This window comes from Eulemur rufifrons, chromosome 1, assembly GCF_041146395.1.
Source record: "Eulemur rufifrons isolate Redbay chromosome 1, OSU_ERuf_1, whole genome shotgun sequence".
NCBI lineage: Eukaryota > Metazoa > Chordata > Mammalia > Primates > Lemuridae > Eulemur > Eulemur rufifrons.
The window spans coordinates 7,248,348-7,274,316 of NC_090983.1; the positions used below are offsets into that span (position 1 = coordinate 7,248,348).

At 36.5% G+C, this 25,969-nt stretch overlaps 1 protein-coding gene and 1 pseudogene across 1 annotated transcript in view; one reads left to right on the plus strand and one right to left on the minus strand.

The window, feature by feature from the left end:
* Positions 1–25,969, minus strand: part of DIS3L2 (DIS3 like 3'-5' exoribonuclease 2) — a 307,218-nt gene that overhangs the window by 199,393 nt on the left and 81,856 nt on the right. Inside the window, exon 6 of the mRNA XM_069470450.1 lies at positions 15,904–16,138. Coding sequence (XP_069326551.1) covers positions 15,904–16,138 — 235 coding nt within the window. The remainder of the gene's footprint in view (positions 1–15,903; positions 16,139–25,969) is intronic.
* On the plus strand, positions 3,399–3,923 carry LOC138380733 (zinc finger CCHC-type and RNA-binding motif-containing protein 1 pseudogene; annotated as a pseudogene).

Sequence of the window (25,969 nt, forward strand, 5' to 3'; positions counted from 1 at the left end):
ATAGTTTTTTTTACAGCAGATTTTTAAAAATTAATTTTTGCCTATGATCTCACACCTTGATGTATGTTTAATAAAAACTGCTTCTATAGTTAATTTCCTATCCTTTTTTAAAAATCAAAAACATATAACTGTTAATTAGAGCTTCTGATCAGCAAGAAAAGTCAATGTAACTATGATAGCTATCACTGTCTGCATCAAAAGTGATGTAAGTTGACCTTGCAGGCTCACTAAAAGCAATTTACCATCACTCAGTGTTATAAAATAATATCTGCAAATAATGTAAAGTGCCCCACTAAGAGCCATTATGGGTAGACTATCATATGTCAAGAAGAGTACATGATCTTGTAGGACACATTCAGGGCCAGAATTTTAGGGTATCTGTGGCAATGTGATGTAATTGTGAACAGATATGACCGTTGAGTTCATACCTAATCGCTAGCATGGTGTGGCCTGACCTGGACAGCACCAGAGAGAGATCAGTGGATGGAATACAAAGAAAGAGTCCAAGGGTAACAGGAATCTAGTAAGCACGGCACAAGAAATAAGGAGCAAATGGTACCCATCACTCAGAGAAGTTGTTCTTCCCTTTTCATTACCAGTAAACTCAAGAAAAGTGGATTATAAAATAATCCAGGGAGCCAAGTATAAAGCTAAAAGTGCAAAAGCAAGCCAGAGCCAGGAGAGCCATGCAGAAAGGGTGCTAGAAGAGCCATGGCAATGATGACTTCAGAGACCTTCAAGTCTTCATTCACTCTGAGATGGGCAGGCACACACTGTGACTGACATGCTAGAGGCCTGGGAACCCCTATTTCCAGATAACAGGATGAACATTTGTGAGAAATTTTCCTTTTACTTAAGTTTCTATTCCAATAATTTTGAGCTAAAAGTGCTAGTAAGAAGTCTGAACTGCTTGCTAGCTATAAGGGATGGAGTAGGACAGAGTATATTCTATAAAATAAATTATGTGTAATGTTAGAAAAATGTCCCAAAACCCAAGCCCCCTACACCTGTTGATGTGTCAAACAGAAACTAGGCAAATAGGTATGAATGATTCCAGGATAAAAATATGAGAAGAGGAGGAAGTGAAAAGGAAAAGCCTGAAAAGGAGTTGGGCAAGCTCTAGTTATATTTCAATAAAGAACAGAGGAAATTATTATTATTTCAAGATTTCCTATAATTTATCATGATTTTCTATTTCTGTCAACCCCCTCTAATAACTATGTATTTAATAACCAACAAAAATCCATTTTAAAAAAAACCTCACATTCCTCAAAAAGCTAAACATAGACTTACCTATGACCCAGCGATTCTACCCCTATGCATATGCCTTAGGTATATAAATAATTGAAAACAGGAATTCAAACAGATACTTGCACACCAGTGTTCATTTCAGCATTAGTCACAATAACCAAAGGTGGAAATAATTCAAGTGTCCATCAACATGGATGGATAAATAAAAATGTGGTATATACAATATAATGGAATATTATTCAGCCACAAGTGATGACATTCTGATGTGTGGTATAACATGGATGAATCTTCAAAACATTATACTAACTAAAATAAGCCAGGCACAAAGGACAGATATTATATGATTTCACTTATATGAAATATCTAGAATAGGCAAATTTCATGAGATGAAATAGATTAGTGGCTATTAGGAGTTGAAGGGGAGGGGAAAATAAGGAGTTGTTATTAATGGTTATGACTTTCTATTTGGAGTGATGAAAAAGTCTGGGAACTAGTAGTAATGGTTGCACAACACAGGGAATGTAACTAAAGCCACTGAATTTTACACTTAAAAATGGTTAAAATGGAAAAATTTTTAACACGATAAAAAAATATTTTTAACTCACAAACATTTCCATTTGTTATAGAGACTCCAGGTTAGGGGACAATTTGATAAACAATGTATACTGCTTTCAAGGCGGGGAACTCAGATGGCAGGAGAAGAGAACAGGTAAGCCACTGCTCTCTGACAGTCGTCCCTTAAAAGAACTCTTAAGGAATTCCTCAAGGAACTACCTTGATGCTAATGACTCCTTAAACTACATTTCCAGTTCAAACTTGTCATGAACTTCAATCTTTATTTCCAATTACATATGATCATTTCAGATTTACCATATCTAAAAGAAACTCTTTGGTAATAAAAAAGTATAAATTAGTGACAATAAATAAAAATAGTAGAAATAAATTGCTATTAAAAATTAAACAGCCAAGTCAATAGGGTTAAGAGGAGGGGGAAACTGAAAGGGGTTATGATCAGATACAGGAGAAATTAAACAACTGAAAATACTTTGTATAAGTCTATGCTAATACATTAGAATATATGATTAAAATGTATAATTTTCCTGAAAAATATCATAACATAAGAAAAGAAACTATAGAAATCAATAATCATCAGAGATCAAGAAAGCTGCCAAGTAAAGAAAGCTCTAGCCCATGTTTCAAGTATGAGTTTTTTAAATGCTTTACTCACTGAGAATACTTGGTCACTCTCAATGCTATTTTAACTATTCCAAAGCAATGAGAAAAAGAAAGGCTTCCCAATTCTTCCTACAAAGTTAACAGAGTCTAATATGAAAGTACAACACAGACAATACAATAAAAAGAAACTGCAGGCCAATCTTATGTTTTATTATGTATCCAAAAATCATAAATAAATTATTAGCAAACAGAACTGAGTTACATGTGAAAGCATGCAACATACCATAACTAAATGAGGGCCATGGTCATTCGAGGAATGTAAGAATTATTCAGTATTATATGTCATCATGTTAACAAGCCAAAGAGAAAAAACAGCATCTTGAAAGAGACTCAAAAGGCACTTAAAAAAATTTTAATATCCATTCCCAACAGAATGGATTTTATTACTAAGAAACTTTTAGTAAAAAGAGGACACTTGGTTAACTTGGTCTCAAGCCAACAACCAGCATTTTGCTTGAGGGTTTAATACTGGAAGGATTCCCATTAAAGTCCGGAACAAAGCAATCACCACTATTATATAATACAGTTCTTAAAGCAATGGTCAATGAAATAAGGTGATAAATAAGAGGCACAAAATTAGAAAGGAAGGGGCAAAATTATTATTTGCAGAAAAAATTACTTTATACCTGGAAAACCAAAACCAAACACAAAATTATTAGAAGTAATAAGAGCAGTCATTCATTAAGGTATCTAGTTAAGAAATACGGAGCTGGGAAGAGGCACTGATGCTGCTACTATCTCATTTCTGTGCCTGACCCCCTCCCCAGGACCCATGATGCCGAGGCCACTGCCAGAGGCCAAAAGAGTCAGGCTAAACCCAGGCTGAACTGAAGGCTCATGCTATTCTGGTCTCCCAGTCCCACCCCACCTGAAGAAATGAGTAGTGGATTAGCTCCACATAAGAGCACAGTATGTTTTCCAAGTATGGCAAAGATGTAAAGATTATTATAATGAAAGATAAAGATACCAGAAAGAGTAAAGGCGTTGCATTTACTTCATTTATGGATAAAGACTACACAAAACTGTACCAGGACAATAAACAACAAACTGTGATTTGGTACAGTGATACAAGCAAGCATTGCTATTGACAGTGGAAGAACAGCCAGTTAATTGAAAGCAAAATGACTTTGACAAATCTAAGTATTATGAACATGGGGAAAGTGGACGCTTCAGTTATGTCTGTCCTAAAAATATGCTTAGAAAACATGAACCTCCAAAAAAGAAAGAAAAAAGAAAATTTCTGAAACAGAAGAAGAAATAGAGGAAGTGGAAGAAAGTGAACATGAAAGCCATAGCATTCGAGCAAGCCAAAATTGAAGAACAACAAAAAAAAATGGAAACCCAGTTGAGGGAGTCCCTCAACATCAGATGATTCAAGATGCCTAAGAATAAAGAAAAGCACATATTTCAGTGACAAGGAAGAACTTGGTGATTAAAATTACATTTATTCTGTAAATATCATTAAAATAAAAAATCTTAGAGTTAAGGACTAAAGATTACTTTTAGAATTTCAGCATAAGAACACTTAATACCAAATAGTTTTTTACTACAAAATAGTTCATATGAAATTTAAAAATAATTTTAAAGTATCACGTTTCTATTTTGTCTGAGCATAATAAAAATTAAGATTTGCTAGTAACAATCTTGAAAAGAGCTAATTTTAATAAAAATAAGAAAACTTAATACTATCATAGTAAGGCTACTGGCATCCTAAGAAAAAAGATAGATATTTTAAAAGATTTATTTGAGAAGTTCATTATAAAAGCTTTATTCATATCTGATTGATTTACAGGAGGACTCTTGAAATACATTTAATCTTTAGAACAAAAACTTAAAAAAAAAATACACACAAAAACAACCCCAATAGCTTTCTTCTACAATGACAATAACGTGTGGGAAAATGCTAGAAAAAAATTTTCTTTCAAATCAATACCAAAACCACAAAATATTCAAGTTTGTCCTATTAAGAAATGTATATAAGATAATGCTATATATAAGACACAAAACATATTAAGAGGATATAAGATTCTGTAAATCACAATGTAAATAGGCTTGAAAAATTAAGATGTACATAGACCAGACTATAAACAGCAGGCTATAAACAGAAAAATAGGGTGCAAACAACCCCTCCACCGAAAAAAAAACCCACAATTGAACAAAAGGATTGAGGCAATAGATTTTAGCCTGAATTACTGTAATTAGAACTCCACAGAAAAAGCAAGGGAAAAAAATAATCTAATAACCATTTAAAACTAAGGAACTGAAGAAGTACTGAATGAATTTCCTAATAGTAAAAAATAATTCAAATATTTACAAAAGTCCTATTCAGCATCAACTATCAGCTTCAATAGTGGTTCTCCGATTATGGTTTGTGACCCTGTCAGAGGGCCTATAAGGTCAAAACTCTTCCATAATAGTACCAAGAATCATTTCCCATTTTCATTCTTACTCTTTCACTAGTGTAGCTGGGTCAGTAAACTAAACTGGCCAGTAGACCAAATCCAGCCATGTCCATTCACTTCCACGTTCTCTACAGCTGCTTTCACTCTACAACAGAGTTTAGTAGTTCTGACAGAGACTTTGTAGCCCACAGAAAATCCTTTACAGAAAACTGTTGCTAACCCTGCTCCAAAGACTAATAGAATGTGTGCTTACATATTCTTGTGTTTTCTAGAATTTTCTAACATACTAGGTTTAAAGTATAAACAAGTACATTTTAGAGGTTAACTCAGCTTGTTCTCAGTATTTTGACTGTGGTTATACCTGCTAAAATCACATTAACTCCATTAACACCCAATAAATCATTATTCTGAAACCTAAAGTTTTCCTTAAATGCAAAGTCAGCCTTCTACAACCATGGGTTTTGCATCCATGGATTCAAACCAACTGTGCAACAAAAATGTCCAAAAAAAAAAAAAAAAAGGATGGTTATGCCTGTACTGATCATGTATAGATTTTTTTCCCTTGTTTATTCCCTATATGATACAGTATAACAACTACTTACATGGCATTTACATTGTATTAGGTATAATAAGCAATCTAGAGATGATTTAATGTGTACAGGAGGATGTGTGTAGGTTATGTGCAAATACCATACCATTTTATTAATATATGAGTGACTTGAGCATCCATGGATTTTGGTATCTACGAGGGGGTCCTGGAACCAGTCCTCCATGGATATCAAGGAACAACTATACACAGAAACACAACTAGGCATACATTTATTTTGCAATAATGTTTTAAAATTTTCTTAGTTTTAATTTAAATACAGAAATATCAATAGATATAATCTACATACACGAAAGCACTTTGTGGTCTTCACCAATTTTTAAGAGTGTAAAGATGTCTTGAGACCAAAAAATTTGAGAATCACTGGTTTAAATAATTTGCTTCCATAGCATTTACAGGAGAATCTGTTTGAATCTACATAAGAATGTTTAATTTTCTCAGTGAATATTGCTAATAAAGGAAAATATTTTGTTTAAAGTTAAAAAGCATTACAGATCACAAAATAGCAGCTGAAAAGGACCCTAATTCACAAACATGTTCATGCTCACAGTAAGGACGGACCACAAAAAAACCTCAGGGTAAGATGAAGTATTATCTTTTATGCTATGTAGTGTTTCTGACTCTCAAATCATCCCTGCTGAAGGAGAGAATGCCTATGGTAAAGAGATGAACATGCGGAATATGGTGGGCTGTCCCAGACCTTTGTGTCTGTGGTTCATATGCCTCACAATACAGGATAAGAGGATAGCAGGGTAGTGGTAAGGCCAGAGACCCTGTACCTGCTGCACTCTGTGAGCAATGCAGCAGAGATGAGATGGGTGCAAATGCTTTACTGAAAGCCCAAACCAGAGATTATCTGATACACAGGCAACACCAAGGGTCACTGTGCAGTGAGGTAAGACACAAATGACAGGCAATTCATATAAATATTGTAATCAGTATTAACCTTCCCATAGTCAAACCAAGAAGCTCTGGAGTCAGCTGTGGGGTAAAAAGAGAGAAGGAGGAGCAGTAGACATCTGCAGGGGGGTATCTCTTGAGGAGGTCCCTAGGCACTGGGGACAGAGGGCTACACAGGGTGCCTGACACAAGGGAGGGAGGAACACAGGTTCACCTTTGTATGACCTGGGGCCCACCATAGCATTGGAGCATCATATTCACTCCAAAAATGCTGAGTAAATGAGGAAACAAATGGCAAAGGTAAGCAGCACAGGCTGTGATGGTTTTCAGAGACAGAGTAGGTGACAATGGAAGAATCTCAAGCCATTTATGTTAATGACTCATCACAGTCATTAATGATTATCTGACTAATTCCTTACCATTACTGGAAAATATATTTACTCATAGAGTTTTTTAGCTAGAAAGAACTTCTGACACAATTTTGCCCAACTCCCTGATTTTAGAAGCACAGCGGGGACTCCAGCCCTGCTCAGCTTACTCGCAGTCCACTGCTCTCTCCACTGTCCCAGGCTGCTACTAATTGAATGCCTGCTCCATGCCTAGTCAAAAAGACAGAAAGAGTAAGATGACTGAGGATAACTTACACTAGAAAAAGGCTCATAAAATCACTTTGCAGTAGGGATCAAATTTTATACATTATAGTAGAAAAATAAGTTTATTTTATTTTATAATATATATAACAAATTTTAGGTTATCAATGCAAGCATGTACTAGTTAGAACAAAGACTAAACCAAAGTATTTTTGCGTGATTTTTGACAAAATTATATAAGAGTATGGTATGGGCTCATTCTGTTTGACTTTTGTAGTAGGTTCATAAAAACAATCATTTTTACAAAATATTTGAAGACTTCATTAATTTTCTCAAGAATTTCTCTTAATCTCCTGTTATTCAAATAATTTAAAAATATTTATTCACGATTTTCTTTACTTACAACTTGTGTAATACATTGGTCTTTTTAATGGGAAATAAAATTGTGATTCATTGAATGTAAGTAATTATAATAATAGAAAAAATACTCAACTAAAAATAGCAGTCCTATGTTTGTTTTGAACAATAAGCAGTAATGACTTTATGCTCTAGAATACTTTGGACCAAAGACAGAATGACCAATGCCCCCTCTTGAAATCCACATCTAAATTACAGAACATGACATGGGGTATTTTTCCACCTAATGTCTTATTCTAAAGATTTTTATATATACTGAAAAACTGAAAGAATGATATTATGAACACCCATTTGATTCACCAAATGTTAACATTCTGCTACATTTGCTTGCAACTCTCTATCAATTTGTATACGCACACGTGTTTGCACATACATCACCACACAGTTTTGTTTCTTCTCTTTTCTGAAGCATTAGAAGTAAGTTAAATACATTAAGATGCTTCACCCCAAGCACCTTAGCTAGTATCTCCTAAGCATAAGGACATTCTCTTATATAACTGCAATATCACTGATACCTTAGAAAATTTATCGGTAATTCCAAAATGTCACCTAATATCCAGTCTAAATTTAAATTTCCCAGTTGTTGCTACCATATTTTCCCCCAATCCAAGATCTATTCCAGGTTTACACATTATTTTTGGTTGTTCGCTTTTTTTTTCATGACATTAGATTTATCTTATTTCTCTGATAGTGTCATTTGACTTGTTCCAATATCCCCTATATTTCCAATATATTGTAAGTTAGGGCTGGACACTAGAGTCTTGATTCAAGTGAAACATTTTTGGTATGAATGCTTTGCAGATGATGTTGTATAACAATCCATCCCATCAAAAGATACAAAATATCAGGTTTGCCTACTATTAGTGATGCTAAGCTTGACAATGCCAAAATGGTGACCACCAAATCTGTCCACTTATGATAAACGGACATTTTGTCCAGTATAATTAATTAGTAAGTCAACTATGGCATGACGGCTTGAGTCTATGTGAATATTTAGTTTCCAAAACCTTCAATCCAGTGGTTTTAGTATCCATTGATGATCTTTGACTGAATTATTAAACTAAACGTTGTATTATCATGAAATGTTTAACCTGTGCAGTATATATTGCTATTTATTCTGAGAGATATAGCATAATGGTTAAGAAGACAAGTCTACGACTGTCCCTACAGCAGCAATGCTGGGTATGTGATAGAAGCCTTGCATCTCTAGAGAGCTTTTTCAAAATACCAGTGCTTAGCCCCATCCCAAATCAACTAGAATCAGAATCTCTGGGGTGGTATCCAGGCACTTTTTTTTTTTTTTTTTTTTTTGAGACACGGTCTCACTCTGTCACCCGGGCTAGAGTGCAGTGGCCTCATCACTGCTCACTGCAACCTCAAACTCCTGGGCTCAAGCAATCCTTCTGCCTCAGCCTCCTGAGTAGCTGGGACTATAGGCATTGATATTTTCTAAAAAGCTACCAAGGGAATCTAAAATGTACTTACCAACTATGAAACTTTTCCATGCCTTGGGAATAAAAACTACTAGAATTCCTGAGATAGATAATATTAATTTCCAAAAATAGATACTAATTAAATCTACAAGATACTAAGTAAATCTACAATCTACTAATTAAATCTAACAAGGATTAATTAAAAAGTGCTTAGACAGGGCCTACTAGCACACAGTAAATACCCACTAAATATTAGTGATTAATATGTGAATACAAATAAATATATACATAAATGAGTATGCATGTATACAAAGACATATCTAGGTATATTCTAACATACACTTTTGCACATTAACAAAACAACTCAAAATATATCAAGCTATAATTGACAAGACTGCAGGAATATAAAGTAATCAAAATTGATAGACATAGATTTTTTTTAACATCCCTCTCAGACACTGGCAGATTATATAAAATAATAAATAGCTTATGAAGGGAAGAATAATATAATTATGAATTAAGTTTTTGGATACATAAACACATATCTTTCTTTCAAAGCATACATAGAATATTCAGAAATATAGACCATATAGTGGGCTACAAAGGAAGCATCAATACACTGTAAAGAATTAAACATACAGACACCCTAACCATAATATAATAAAATTAAACATTACCGAAAAATAGCAAAAAAAATTAGAAATTAAATAGTCTTAATAAATAATTTAGTTGAAATCATAAAGGACACCAGATATTTAGAAGTGAATAATAAAAATACTGCACATAAATATCTGAGAAATACAGATAAAGAGGTATTTAAAGGGGCATTTACGGTTTTAAAAACACTTCACAGAAAACAAAAAAGGTTTAAAAATAACAAGCTAAGTACTCAAGTCAAGAAGCTGGGAAAAGGGCAAAACAGCAACTCTCCTTCCCCATAAGGAATTTAATAACAAAGATCAGGGCAAATATCAATGAATCACAGAACATTATCACCAATCATAAACAGTGAAAAATAACACAACCAAAATTGTTCTCTGAAAAGATTAACAAAACAGATCTTTGGCAAGGGAGAGTTATCAAGGAAAAAAGAGAGAAGATTTAAATAATGAAAATAGAGAATGAAAAAGGATGCAAAAGTATAGGCACAAAGGAGTTTTTTTTTTGTTTTTTTTTGTTTTTTTTTTTTTGAGACAGAGTCTCACTCTGTTGCCCAGGCTAGAGTGAGTGCCGTGGCGTCAGCCTAGCTCACAGCAACCTCAGACTCCTGAGCTCAGGCGATCCTCCTGTCTCAGCCTCCCGAGTAGCTGGGACTACAGGCATGCGCCACCATGCCCGGCTAATTTTTTCTATATATATATTTTAGCTGTCCATATAATTTCTTTCTATTTTTAGTAGAGATGGGGTCTCGCTCTTGCTCAGGCTGGTCTCGAACTCCTGAGCTCAAACGATCCGCCCACCTCGGCAGGAGATTTTTTTAAATAATAAAAGAACATTAAAGAGTATGAGGAATATCTATATGCTAATAAATTTGAATGAATAGTCCCATTAAATTATGCCAAAATTGGCACAGGAGATAGAGAACCTGAACAGACCAACTAGTATAAAAGAGATTAAAACAGCAAAGATCTCACCTCCCAAAAAAACAGCAGGTGCAGCCAATTTTACAATGAGTTCTACCAAATTCTAATGAACAGTTAATTCCCATTTTATACAAGCTGTTCTGGAAAAATAGGAAACAGTCAACAACTGACCAGGGCATTTCATAAAGCTATTATAGTCTTGATTCTAAAAATCAGATGACAAGAAAATCATATAATAGATTCACTTTAACATGATACAAAAATTCTACACGAATTATTATTATAATTATTATTATTTTGAGACAGGGTCTTGCTTTGTTACCCTGGCCAGAATACAGTGGCATCATCATAGCTCACTGCAACCTCAAACTCCTGGGCTCGAGTGATCCTCCCGCCTCAGCCTCTCAAGTAGCTGGCACTACAGGCACGCGCCACCATGCCTGGCTAATTTTTCTGTTGTAGAGATGGGCCTTGCTTTTGCTCAGGCTGGTCTTGAAATCCTGACTTCAAGTGATCCTCCCAAAGTACTAAGATTACAGGTGTGAGCCACCATGCCCAGCCATCTACACTAATTATTACATAAGTGAATTCAATGTTGTATTTAAAAAATAATAACACATGACGATTAAGCAGAATGTATCCTAGGAATGTGAGGATAGTTCAACATCAAAAACAGATTTAGAAAAGGGAAACTAGATGATAATCTCAATCAACGAAGAATGACAATCATTAAGTTCAGCAAAAGGCAAAACTGTAGACTTAACAAAAGATTCCATGGGAGAATATCTTTGTGACCTAGATACAGGGGAAAAGTTAAAAATCTATAAGGTATATGATTAATTTTATCCAATCAAAATTAAGGATTTTTGTTCAATGAAAGATACCACACAAAGTTAATAGACAAATGACTAAATGACAGAATGGGAAACGATATTTGTAATGTCAAAATTGGAAAAGAGATTATTATAGAAAATAGATAAGAAATTCCTGGCCGGGTGCAGTGGCTCATGCCTGTAATCCTAGCACTCTGGGAGGCCAAGGTGGGTGGATCATTTGAGCTCAGGAGTTTGAGACCGGCCTGAGCAAGAGCGAGACCACGTCTCTACTAAAAATTGAAATTATATGGACATCTAAATATATATAGAAAAAATTAGCCAGATGTGGTGGCACATGCCTGTAGTCCCAGCTACTCAGGAGGCTGAAGCAGGAGGATTGCTTGAGCCCAGGAGTCTGAGGTTGCTGTGAGCTAGGCTGATGCCACGGCACTCTAGCCCGGGCAACAAAGTGAGACTCTGTCTCAAAAAAAAAAAAAAAAAAAAGAAAAGAAATTCCCGTAAATCAACAAAAGAATAGTAACCACAAGAGAACAGTGGGCAAATGATATAAAAAGGCAATTTACAGAACTTAATCTAGATTATAAAAGTTAGAAACCTGGATAATCCTAACTGTTAGTAGGAATGAGAAGATATAAGAAACTTCATACATTGCTAGTGGGAGTGTAGATCATTCTGGCTTGCATCAGAGCCTCAGTTAATAAAGAAGTGCTCCTCTGCCTTGCTTTGCCTGTACGTATTTCTTTTGAAGACTTCATAGGAAGGAATGGCTGGTCTAGCATAGGATTTGGATCTTAGGACATTAGAGGTCCTGACCATATATTTCTACCTGATCTGACTACATTGTCCCCCCCAATCTAAAAGACAGGGAAGCAAAAATTCCCACTGTATCCTTCTGTTTAACATAGGTCTGGACAAGGCTTTCCTTTTTTTGTAAATCAGATTTGTAAAGTTTGGCACAAAATATTGTGCAAAAATTGTGGCTGATGGGAAATTGCTATATATTTAATTTTTAATATAATTTCTGAAGCAAATATGACTGTCTTCTGGTTGTGCTAATCATCATTACATACAGTGAAGAGCTGGGAAAAGAAAAAATTTACATCTGAAAAAGAAGAAGGTTGCCAAAAGATCTGGAGAAAGGGTTCTTGGGGTTTCAGAAACACTAAAGTATCATATAGAAATAATCATATGGGTCTGTTTTTCTCAACAAAATGGGAATATAGTTACTTTTTATTCAAGGAAAGAGTACTTAAAGAAACCTAGACAATGAAAGGGCTGTCTTGGAAGGATATCAATCTTAAGTGAGAAAAAAGGGGTCTTCCTGATTCCCAAAGGTGGCTTGGGCAGGCCCCAGAAGTAGTAGTAATAGACCAGTTCAAATCTCAGAAGAGATTAAGGATTCCATGTGGATTCTCCTCTTCGGAAAATAGTTAAAGTTGGCCAGGAGATAGAAGTGAATGGGTCACTGACTGTATACTTTAAACTCATACTTACTCATCAGGGTACTGGTAGAGACTTGTCTCTAGACCAGAAAACTGAAAAATATCTCTGGCAGACCCTTCTAGGGTAGAGGGCAGGAAATGTACATCACAGCCTGATTAAATCACGATCGCCAAGATTCAGAGGCCAAAACTGTTCTTAAAATTCCTGGTGATGAAAGATATAGAGCTACTGTATCACTTGGCCATGATGACTTTTAATCCTTTGGAGTTTGCTAACCAGGCAACCATTACCCAAACATTTTTAAAGCCATTTATGCAATTGATACCAAGAAAAATTTAACTGGGTTGTCTCCAGTCTCTACAAAGATGGCACATTTCTATGCTAACAACAAAGCTACTGCTTGTAAAGTGATAAAAGCTTAGTCTCAAGAGACTGTGGAACTAGACCTTCAAAAGGGGCCCAAGTGTCTGGCCTACTCTCTCTCTCAGGGGCTGAGGATGACGCAGACCCCATGCTGTCTTCCTCAAAGAGATTACTGTGTGGGTCTGAAATGCCCAGAGAACCTTTCTCCTAATGCAGCAATAGGCACTTGCTACAGACTAGTGGGATAACGTGTTCACTTACCAGGTATACTGGCAGTTATCATAAAGATACAAATGCTTCCTGGGCAAACAGGGATATACTATTCATACACATGTGATATAAAACATTTGCTTTAGGTAAAAAAACATGATACTAAAGCAAAAACACAAAACACTTTTGAATACAAGCATGAACTAGGATTAATAATCTACTTACAAGTCCAACACAAAGCAAAGAACCTTTCTAGAAGTCTAAGGAAAAGTTTATGATATTCCTAAGGTTATGGTTTGTTTCAATAACAAATTTCAAAACCTTAAATAGTGCAAAAAGTACTAACATCCTAACTGTAACCAGATTTAATATTATCCTGAAAAAGAGAAGCTGGTTGAAATATCCTTAAAAACACCATGATTTTTAAAAGAGCAAATTGCAATTTTCCTAAATATCAAGAGGGCAAGAAATAAGAAACAGCCATGTGGTTTCACAAACTCTCTATTTTGAGGCTAGCAGGAAAGAGAACTCTGTACCAGGTACTGAGGGAAGGATTAAGGCTCTCCCCTCAGTCAGGGCTACTAAGAAAGTAATATAAATAACAGTGGGCTAGCAAGGATGTAAAAAGAATAAGGAAAAAAACATGCACACAGTGAACTTGTAAAGTACTCAATGATATTAATATTTGCTTGAAGAGAGAGGCAGGAGAATTACAGCACTGGGTCAGTCAACAGCAGGGCTGGCATCAGAGTTTCCCAAAGGACAAAGTGAATTGCTAGCATCCAGCCCAGGCATCAATTCTGCCATCACTTCCATCCATCAATATTTCCTTGCCCTTGTATTTGTACCAACCACTAATAAGAGATCAAGGCATCTTATCCCTTCAACTTGGAGCCCAGTAGAAAAGAGGCTGCTGAGATCTGCCAAGCCCAATCACCAGAGCTGGGTTTCCACGAAGTAGTTTTGGGCCAAATACTCAATACATTTTATTAATAAAGTATTCCTTTGCCTGGCTTTGTCCTGTGAATATCTCTCTTCCCTGGTGATCTTCTTAATGAAGGATTTGGCTATTTATGGTCCTGGTTATTTGCCCCTCTTCCATTGAAAATATATGATTCACACTACTGATGCTGTTATGATAATACACATATAGTTTAAGAAGAGGGTCGCAGTATTCAACTATTTTTAAAGAAAGTAAGTAGATGGACGCGCTTGAAGCTCTGACTCGGGTGGGGTAAAGGCAATATACGTAACCTAAACATTTGTACCCCTGTAATATGCTGAAATTTAAAAAATTTTTAAAAATAAATAAATAAAAAATAAAGATAATATACTCTCCCCAAAAAGAAAGTAAGTAGAAACATTAGGAGTATGAAATTTCAAGGAATAGCATCCAGATGGAATTAGCTGAGCCCTGACAGTGAAACCACTAGTTATTTAAGTATGTCACAAAACAAGAGGAAGCTGGGTAGCCTCAGGTTAGTGATATCTGGTGGGGTAGGCAGCAGTATCTGACAGAAGAAGTATAGCCTCTTGATTCAAAAATAATTTCAATGTTGGAAATTCTGAATAAGTATTCCTTGGCACCAAAAAGGGCACATGCTTTCAGAAAATGCTCTCTGCCCCAGGTCACCAACTCATCAGCAATGGAGAGAAACTGGGTAATTCTTCTGTAGTCATTTCCTTAAATCACCTCCAGCTTTCTTTAGGATGTAGGGAGGTATGCTCACCAGTCCCTACAACAGGCGGTCTGCTGAACATCCTCCTTTAGTAATCTTCTGGCATTTTTTCCAGCCTTTCATGAGGACTATGCCAGAAACTTCTTCCTGATAACAAAGCTGATTATCTAGTTAGCCCGGCCAGGTCAGTATTGCTCAATAGTTTCCATTTCATAGTATACATAAAAAACTCAGTTTGGCTAGAAAACATACTCTCTCTACTTAGAACCTCTTAGAAATCTAAATGTTGAAATATTCAAATTGTAATTGCTTCTTTCCCTTAAGCTTCCTACAATGTGGTCAGGTAGGGACCTTGGTCACAGCTCCTTGTTCATGTGTTTATAACTGATTTTTTTCTGCACCCAGAGGACTCATGCTCAGATTTCAATCAGAGAAAGTACGACTGGCCTTCCTAAAGGCTTAGAATCAAAAGACTTTCTAAAGATAATCTGCTTATAAAATTTAGGGTGATCCATGCCCACCACCAATCACAGATATACTTTTAAAGGTACTGAACTAAAGCAAAACCAAGGCCAAAAATTAAGGGCAAAATTAAGTGCTTTTTTCATAGGAATCTAAAAGACCAGTTTAATTCTGTTCATATGAACCACAGGGTGTGACTGAGCTCACTGCAGGAAATTTCAAGGTTAACTATCAACACAACTCAAAGCTATCAGGAATGTGGCAACAGCAACCACTGTCCACACAAACCACTGGCAGCACTTTCGTCCCCTCTCTCCTAACCAGCAGCTACAAGCCTGTCAAAGATCCTCCTTTTCTAAAATCTGAAACAGGTTGGAAACAGGAACATACCAATTGTATTGTGTGATTTATTCTGTAGCAGAGAGAAAATTCCAATATTTAAAACAATCAGTTTACTAAGACAAAACGTCAGGTGGTAGTCTAGTACTCACCTTTTTCATGAACACCAACTGAGAGCTTCTTAACACCATCAACCAGCAAATTCTGTGTATTGCCATGTCCATCTTCTAAGTCACTATCATCAAATTGAGCCTCTATAATGACATCAGGACTGTCATTATAGCTTTTCAGGGACTGCTGAGGAAGATGGTGTCCACAGATCTCCTCAGGGAGATCTGATTCATAGGCAGCTTCTGTTTCTTTGTCATTGCTTTCTGGTTTAATTACCTGAAGAAAATAGAAAAATTCTACTAAATCACTGGAGGAGAAAGAAAGAAAGAGCAGAATTTCCTTTTCTAAGGAAGAAACTGCACATTCAGAAGCTGACAGCATGTAGTTTGAAAAAGGATCTTTATATTCCAGATGCATAGACTATCTAATGGACATAATCAATCCAGGAAGGCCAGGCTAACAGTCAGCTCTTCAAGATGCCCAAAATTAATGTCATATCCACTTCTCATTTTTCTGACCTTCATTTTCATCTCCTCCCTCCCAAAGGCTGTGAATACCAGAAGTAGTACCATGCTGCTTCATAAGGGTTCATCATACATGAGCAATGAGGATGTTAGGGAATGATAAAGAACTCAACAAAGTACAAAGTATGTCACTGTGCTCCCAAATAAAACCACAAGAATACAAGATGAAATGGAAAAAACAAAACTAAGTGTGAAAAAGAGTTTATAAAATGTTCTCATAAAAATATGAAGCCTTATTTCTCCATTTTGAGATATGAAATCAGTATATTATAGCACACAGACTGATAGACATTTATACTAGCAATAAGAATGATGCAAACAGGAGAAAAGAATCCAGATACTAATCCATTTCATGAGTTTGTCACATGACCACACTCTTTGACATCTATGAGCATTATATTAAAATACAGCAGGTATTGTTGAGTCATTTAAAAAAAACTGCAACCCTATACATAAATCTGCCCCATCCACATTAGCAAAAAAGACAGCAGCAGATTTTGTAGGTTCTAGATGTTACTTGGGACACCACATCTTTTTCTAAGAATCTCTTTCTGGATGAGAAATCTATGTACAATTTAAACAAATAATTAAAATTAAAATATTAATATATATGTGTACATATAAATATAAAAATTGAATTTGATCACTACTTATTCCTTTCATTCTTTCAAACAAATATTAGAAGGCCTACTCCATGCCAGGCAACTTCAATGAGGCCTACATTCTAGTGGGGTGACAAATAGTGAACAATTTGTTCAATCAACAAATTATTATGGAGTACCTTTCACGGTGCCAGGCACTGTTCTAAGTGCCAATGATGTAGCAGTGAACACAATCAAAAGGCTACAAGTGATAAGTGCAATTAAAAATACAGAGAGAATGAAGAAGCTGGTTAAGAAAATAGAAAACAACAAAGAGAGTGAGGCAGTTTACCAGAAGGGTGGCTGGGGGAGGTCTCTCAGAGGAAAGAACATTTGAGCAGAGACCCGAACCAAGTGAGTGAGTTTCTCTAGCAGTTTCGCCATGTGTCTATATTTGACAGGTCTAATATTTTTCTGAGTTTAACCTAGAGGTTTCAAAGTAGATACCTACCTTCAACAAGCTAGATTAATGTTTGAATTAGATCACATAAAGATCTTACTTATAAAGGATCTTCATCTTACACAAGGCAGAAAAAGTTATTAAAATAAATCTTTTCTAAAACATTTTAATGCTGTAGGCTCCAATTAACATAACCATGCCCAGAAAATTAATATTATAATATCCACTCAGAAAACCAAAGTAAACTATTTCAAAGATATTAACAATCAAAATATAGACTCTAAGAATATATATCCAAAGTTTTGAAAAAATTGACTTCATGAAAATATAGTAACAGAAAAACTTGTAAACAATAGTTAATTTTTCTGAGCAAAATTGTGCCTTTTAGTGAAAGTTTTTAAAAACTTGGTACCTAATCTCTGAATATATTTAATGAAATTCTCTTTGAATTTTTGCTGTTTTGACTCTTGTCAGATTCATTCATTTGTTCGTTTATTATTTGTATAAAAAGTTTAAAAACAAAGTTCTTTCTGTTTGATAGTAAAAAAAAAAAAAAAAGTTCAACTGGCCAGGCCAGCAGTCTCCAAAAAGATTTCCTCAGGCTCCTTCCTGCAAGAGCACATGTGAGTGAAACTACAGCTAGGGCAATAACTTGTTATATATGTCGAGCATCCTTAATCCGAAAATCCGAAATGCTCCCAACTCTGAAACTTTTTGAGTGCCAACATGACACTCAAAGGAAATGCTCATTGGAATGTTTCAGATTTGGGGTTTTTGGATTTGGGATGCTCATCCAGTATAATGCAAATATTTAAAAATCCTAAATCCAAAACACTTCTGGTCCCAGAATTTGGGATAAGGAATACTCAACCTGTCCAATTAGGAAACCAGTGCTCCTCTTTGCACTTCTGCCTTGTCACATAAGTCCTAGTTTCATATCTGAACCAAAGTAGATCATTCAAAAGACAGAAAATTTACGATGAGTTATAAAGGTAAAAGAATTTGATATTATTCAAATCAGCAAACATTCAATTTCCTTAAATGTACCTGGAAAATTGAACAATATTTAGGAACATCTGCCCCTGACTATCCTCAAAGAACTATCACAACCTTGGGCATTGTCGGAGCAGCCCAAACACAGGCACACCCTATGTCTAAAGCATGCTGGCTACAACACAGTCTGTGATCTATTGTTTTTTCCTATATCATCCCCACACATACTTCATCTCAGAGAGAGGGGAGTTGAAGGCAGGTGGTAAAAGAAAACGACTCACATGCTGGAGTTAGACTAGCAGGTAAAATGTAGTCTTCTGGAAAGATACTATGCAAAGAGCCCAGGCCTTTAGTTTCTATTATGCATTTATTTCTGCCACTTCCATTTCATGAAGGATTTGGTTCCCACAGCCCATGGAGAAAATATTACAAGAGGAACCAGAATTCTGACTGTATACAATTTGAAGGCTGAACTGTCTCACAATAAAAGGTAGTCTTTCTTTGTATGTATGTATATGTATGTGGGGAGAGAGAGATATACATACACACACACACATATATAATGGGAATTCTATAATCACCATGATTCTGCCTGCCTACTTATTAAGAATTATGCTTTGGCTCATGCATACAAAGTTTAAGCAAAAGCCAATGGGAAGAGAAGATCAATGGAAAGTAATATCCATAATACAGCAAACTTAACTGTATAAAAATTAATTCAGTTTTGACTTTGTGATAATCTCCATGGTTTAGATTACCTACACACAAGAACTAGTGTTTTAGGCACTAAATTCATTCAAAACTGTGCAATTAAAATATAAATTAATATGTTATGTTTTTAAAGCATTACCATTCTATTTTATTATCCCAGTACACACATCCATCACTATCTGAAAATACATTATCTATGTATTTACTTTCTGTCTCCCCAACTAGAATATAGGTTTCATGAGCACAGAAGTTATCTATTTTATTCACTGCAAGTAATTAGGAAATGACTTGTTCAGAGTTTATCTTCCCTGATAAACTGTAAACTCTATGAAGTGCCCATGGCTGGGCTTGGCATACAATAGCACTCAAGTCTCCTTTGAATAAAGAACCACAGATGGCACGCTGCAACTAGTATCTCCACATATCTAAAATCTATCCATCTCTCAAGACCTGCTCCAACTGGCTTGGATTTTCTATAATCCAGAATACACCACATAATCTTCCCAACTCCTCCGCATCCCCCCACCTGCCCCAGGCAAGAGTAATACTCTCTCTTTTTTTTAACGTCCCAAAGCAGTTTATCTGCACCTCTTCTGCGGCACTTTTTCTTTACTACATGAGTTTTATCTATGTTTATGATTTATCTCATCTGCTAAGACTATCTGCTCACCAACTGTATTTTATATATTTTTGTATATTCTATAACAACTTGCATAATCAATCTAGCTGTTCAATATGTGATGAATAAATAGATGGGTAAATGGGTAGAAGAATGAAAAAATGAATATAAAGGATTATCAGGATGCAAGAGAGCTTTCAGAAAAGTTTTCAGGCACAAGAGTATGTCAGAAACTAGTAGCGCAATTTTCCTTGGAATCTATAAAGTAAGATTTCTTCTGCAGAGTTCACTTTGAAAAAGTCAAAAAGTCTAATTCAGTGGTTTCAACTTTGAAAGCTAGAAGATCCCTCTGAGAGCTATAAATCCTTCCTCTGCAAAAAAACCTACATGTCTACAAATAGAAAGAAAATACTCTATAAGAAAGTACAAGTAAGGAGAGTAAAGGGCCTGGTGCTGAAAGATACCACTACAGGTTGATCAAGATTTTGGAGAGCTCTGGGCTCAGAGTGAAAGAAGGGATTCTGAGGAAATGGATATCTCAAGGACCTGGTTAACTGAGGACTTAAATAATTCCTCTGGTTCCTCCACAGACCTGAGCAGGCGAGGCAGCTGACTGCACTTATATATCCCGAGCACATGCTGCAACTGGGATTATTTCTGCCTTGGAGATTTAGTCTAGTCTCTGGAGGACAGGACAGAAACAGATCACTGAGGGAGTCAAATCACTGGGTCATACAGAACTTCTTCACTCTCAGTCTTTTTCCATGAACAGGGTAGGATGGGCATCACATAAACCCTGATAATAAAAATAAAGAGTGAAAATATAGACAGATATAAATTAGGGAGTATGAAATATGATGAAGTAAAAGTGTCAGCTGTAGCTACTAAAAATGCTCAAGAAATAGCACACTACAAAACTTATTAATTTTCATTTTCTTGACTCCCTCCACCAAACACACACATTCACGCACAGAAACTTCTGTCAGATACACCCTATAGTTAGTTTTACCAAGGGCAGATCTGTAATCTACCTACTGTTTCCTTTTGGAAGGTAGATTGGGCGACAGAGTGGCGTGGCAGTGTGCTGAGAGGAAAAGGTAATCCCCTTTCTCCATTAGGCAGCAATTCTTAAGGAAGACAGAGAACAGCAACCCGGCCTCTGCAGCAAGCCCAGGGGCAGGGCAGGGCTGGGTCCAGGGACCCAGAAAGATGAAAAGGGATAAATGATATTAAGGGGCAGCTGTGAGAAGCTCACCACTGAGAGGAACATAGTGGAGGCCTAAGCCCAGAATCTTGAGTTCAGAGATGCAAGAGACAAAGAGAAACACTTTTGGAAAAGGAAGCTGCGTGTAGCATCACTTCTGTGCTTTAAGGAGAACACAAGCCCTGTGTTGGCAGAGAAATGGCAAAATGCCCGGTAGAGTTCTACTTCAAGGATAGGAACATTTGCTGAGTCAGAGATACTATACAATACTGTGAGTGGAAAATAGCTAAAGGAAGATGCTAATTCAAAAAGCCGGCAGAATTTTAGAAAATGATATATAAGAAAATGTGTCAGAAAATATGTTTTAAACATACACAAAAAAACACTGGCATAAAAGAAAGTGATAAATTCAACTCCATTAAAATCTTCATTTTATCCTAAAATACCATACAAGAAATTTTATAAGATAAGCCACAGAAGTGCTCATATCCAGAATATACAAAGAACTCCTATGGATCAATAAAAGACAGATAATCCAAGAGAAAAATGCAAAAAGGGCTTAAAGGTACTTCACAAAATAGAAATGACAAACAGTCAATAAAGATGGAAAGGTGCTCTGCCTCATTTAATCAGAGAAATGCAAATTAAAACCACAATGCGATATCTCTACAAACCCACAGATGGGCAAAAACTTAAAATCCTGACTATACCAAATGCTAGCAAGAATGTGCAGCAACACGCTGCCAGTATGAATGTAATCTGGTGCAGTCCTTTGTAGAACAGATGAGGACTACGAGGTAAAGTAGAAAAACAGATCCACTCAACTCCCCAGCCCTGGCTTATTCTACTACACTACCTGCCTCCCTCAGGATTTGGACACATGAAAAAGAAGTCTAGCTGAGAAAAAAACATACATGCAAAAGCAAACAGGTAAGAAAACGCAAACTGACCTTTAGGAATGGCAAGTGATCACACAAATGCACAATAAGAGTGAGAAAGGAGGATGAATAAGCAGAGGTGAACAGCCCTGGATGCCAATTTAATGAGTCAGGTCTTTACTGTAAAGCAGGGAAGTAGGTTGAAATGGTTAAGAGCACAAATTCTCCAATCAGCACAACTGGGTTTGAATAATGGCTCTGCCACTTAGCAGCTACACTACCTTGGAAAAATTATTTAATCTCTTTGAATCTTAGTTTTATTATCTTTAAAATGGGGACAATAATCTTAACTGAGATAATATATGAAAAACTCTTCACATGGGTGCCTAGGAGCTTAGTAAGTGAATGATTTGACAATAACAATAAACTCAACAAGGAGCCTTTAAATCCTGTAGAACAACTGAAGTAAGGGGAGGAGAAGAAAGAGTCAAAGGTAATCACAGGCCCTGAACTCAGATAACAGAAACAGAGAGGCAGGAGCAGTTCCACAGGGGGGTAAACAAATGTAGTCTTGAGACTCAGGAAATCAAAAAGGATGAGGAACATCCAGGAGGCAGCTGGAAATGTAGGTCTGGAGACTGGAAGAGTGTATTGGAGGACAGAAATCCAGACTACGGAGTTATCCACAATGGGCTGGCAGTTGAGCAAAGTTGTCCAGGACCGTCTATTGAAAAGAGAAGCTGAGGATAGAGCTCTCAGAAAAGACTCAGAGAGGATTCAACATAGAACAAGAGGTAGTGAAGTAGAGAGAATTTAAATACAATTATGAATATGTAAATCATAATAAAACACTAAGGTTTTTTTATTATATTATGACTCTTCACATTCATATTGCACAATCTTCCCTGTGCTTTTACACACATGAATTGATTTGATGCACACAATGACCCTGGGTGATGCACAGGAGAATAATTATCTCGGTCTCACAGAGGAGGAAACAGGTTCAGACATGTCACAATCCCACAGCTACTAAATGGCAGAGTTGTGACATGGACACAGGTCTAGAGCTCTAAATCCAGTGCTCTTAGTCCTGGATACTCTGGAGGAAATCCCCCATTGGAGTTGAAGACATAGATTCAGAGTGAACTTCACACATAACAGTGCCCACCACTGACAAGCATTGCCTCCGCACCTTTTGTTTGCCTGGCAAATACTCCATCAAAACTCAAGATACAGCTCTTCTGTGTGTTTCTCTGCTAATCTCCCTCTCTGCAGAAATGTTAGGTTGTCTTCTTCTGTACCACTGCTAGTCCTTAGCCATTCATTTATCTGTTTGCATGCACATTTCTCTCTTCCACCAGACAGCAAACCATGTCACATTCATTTTTATATTTCCCAGAGGCTCCTACAATGCTTGGCACATAAAATATGCTCAATAAATACTGGTTCCCTTCTCTTTTCTTCTGAAGAGAATGAGAAAGACTTGAATCAGCTGTAATAGAAGCACTTGCAAAAAACAAGAAATGAATAAAATAACTACCAAGTAGAAAGCATCCACTAAATTTAAATGCATGCCCACATGATAGTACGTGAAACTGCAATGTGTCCTCCATTAACTGCAATGTGTCTGGAAGCCAAAAAATAGTCAAGTTAGTTCATCAAAATTGTAACTTATCACCATAAAAAGCAAATATAAATAAATGCAAATAAAATCAGAAGACATTGAAATAAATGCATTTTTCTAAAATAATTCTAGGCCTTTATATCTAAATTATAACTCCAGTTTTCAATATAAACTTAAATGTAACCATAAAGTTAACTGTTCCCTGATTTAAAAACAAGAGTTTTAGCAAGAAAAGTCACAAACACCTACATAAAGATGAGAAAGCCTAGATCTGGAAACACTTTACAGAGACATTTCCTGACCCAGAGTTATGAAGTAGCAGCAATCTGTCACTCAGAAAGCAAAGAAAACTATCCACACTGTGCAGTAGATTAGATCAACTGCAAATAGCAATTCAAACTGATAAGAATCAAGAAGAGGAACTGGTGACTTCAAAACAGTTTGATGTGTATTAGGTTTTTCTTTCCTACCTTTTAAAATTAACATACTGTATTTCAAAACTGGGGAGCAAACAGAAAAAGTCCCTGTAACCAAAAAATTCAAATGGAATCCTAAATAAAAATGACAGGTAACATTCCCATTATGCTGGCTTACCCAAACTCAAGCATGTGACATTTCATAGTTTTCCTGTTTACTGATACAGAAAAACCATTTCTTGAACACAAAGACCATTTTTGAAGAATGCTATTTTAAATTTTTTTAAAAGTTACATTAGCAGTGGAAAATTCTGTTTCAGCAAATAAACTCTATAACCTTCCCCTTGGTATACTAGAGCTTTTCCAAAAGATTCATATATACTCATGTCCACAGGGACTTCCTGCTGAAAGGGCTGTTGAGAACTGCATCTGCTGACAGCATCTGTGCACAGGAGAGAATGCACTGCCTACCCCACTACCTGAGCCTCTGATTCAGAGCTACTGCATGTCAGGAAGTCGGGCTGGGAGCTGGTTTTTGTTTCTTGGCTCTTCTGGCTGGGCTTAAGTGACAGCACTCACTTGCCACCCATATTTTAACAAACTTTCAAATCCCTTAATGGCACACTTGGGACAAAGTACAATACACTATTCAGGAAATACCTTGGAGCCAAGAAAAGCAATTGATATTTCTACAGGGAGTTCCTGACAAGGCTTGCCAATAAGGTTCTTTCATTATAAAACATGACCATGGACACCATCGTTTTAAAGACATATTTACAGACATTCTCAAAGGCATATGTGTTATTGGGAACTTTGTTTGTCTAAAGTAGTTCATCCAAAAGTATCTTTTATCTAGTTAACAGGAACAGAACAAACCACCTCCATTCTTCCCATTACTCAGGCCAAAAACCCTGCATTATCCTTATAGATCAATTGTTTGATCCCTTCCCCACCCCACCTCAACCCCCTCAACACACACACCCCCACATGCCTTCCACCAGCTAATCCTGTCAGCTCTACCTTCATTGCCACCACCCTGGTTCCATCTCCATCAGCTCATCCCTGGACAGGCAGTAGCCTACAAAGGTTCTACTCTTGTTCCTTTTCAGGTTGTTCCCAACACAGTGGTCAGAGTGAGCCTATTAAACATAAGTGGTATCACATCAATTCTCTGCTGTCATCCCTCTAAGTCCTTCCATCTCAATCAGAGGAAGAATCCGTATCTAACTATGATGCACAGGCCCTACCCGATCTGTACCCCACCCCAATCCCTCTGACCTCATCTCTGACAATTCTCAGCCCCAGCCTCTTTGCTATTCCTGGAGCACACAGGGCACATATTCGTGCTTCCCAAGATCTCCACAAGGACAGCTCTTCACTGCTTTCAGAGCCTACAGTCACCTTCTCAATGAGGCCTTCTTTGGCCACTCTATTTGAAATCTCAACCTCCAGCCCCAAACTCGTATTTCCCTTCCTTATCTTTTTTTCCTCTTCAGCACTTATCACTATTGAGCATGCTACATATAGTTGTTTTTTTTTTTTTAACAGTATTATGTCTTTCCCAGTGGAATGTACGCTCCATGAAGGGAAGGAATTTTTCCCACTTGTTCACTGTTACATACCCAGCACTAACACAGAAGGTGCTTAATACATATGTGTTGAATAAATGAATATTGATAAATGCCATGTAGTCGAAATGATAGATATTTGTTCAATGAATGCAATAAAGGATTTCCCTGATTTCTCTCCCCCCAACACACACACAACCACAAGATGACAGCCCTGTGCAATATGCAATGTACAATATTGGCTATAATTTTCAACAGTCTGAACTTCCAACTCCTAAGAGTCTCTTGCCCCTTTCTGTTGACCAACATAAGGCCACAGAATCCCACTTACTTACAAAGTGGCTGTGTCTAAGCAACTCACCCTGAAGAGCATTGTACCAAAGTGCAAATGAGCTCAATTACCTTCAACCCTAGAAAAAGGACCTGCAACAGCAGAGACGATTCAGAAGATGATTGCCCATTTTAAATCACAGTGATGCCAGAGTTTTATGGAACTTTCTGCAAGTTACAAAGTACGTTATATATTATA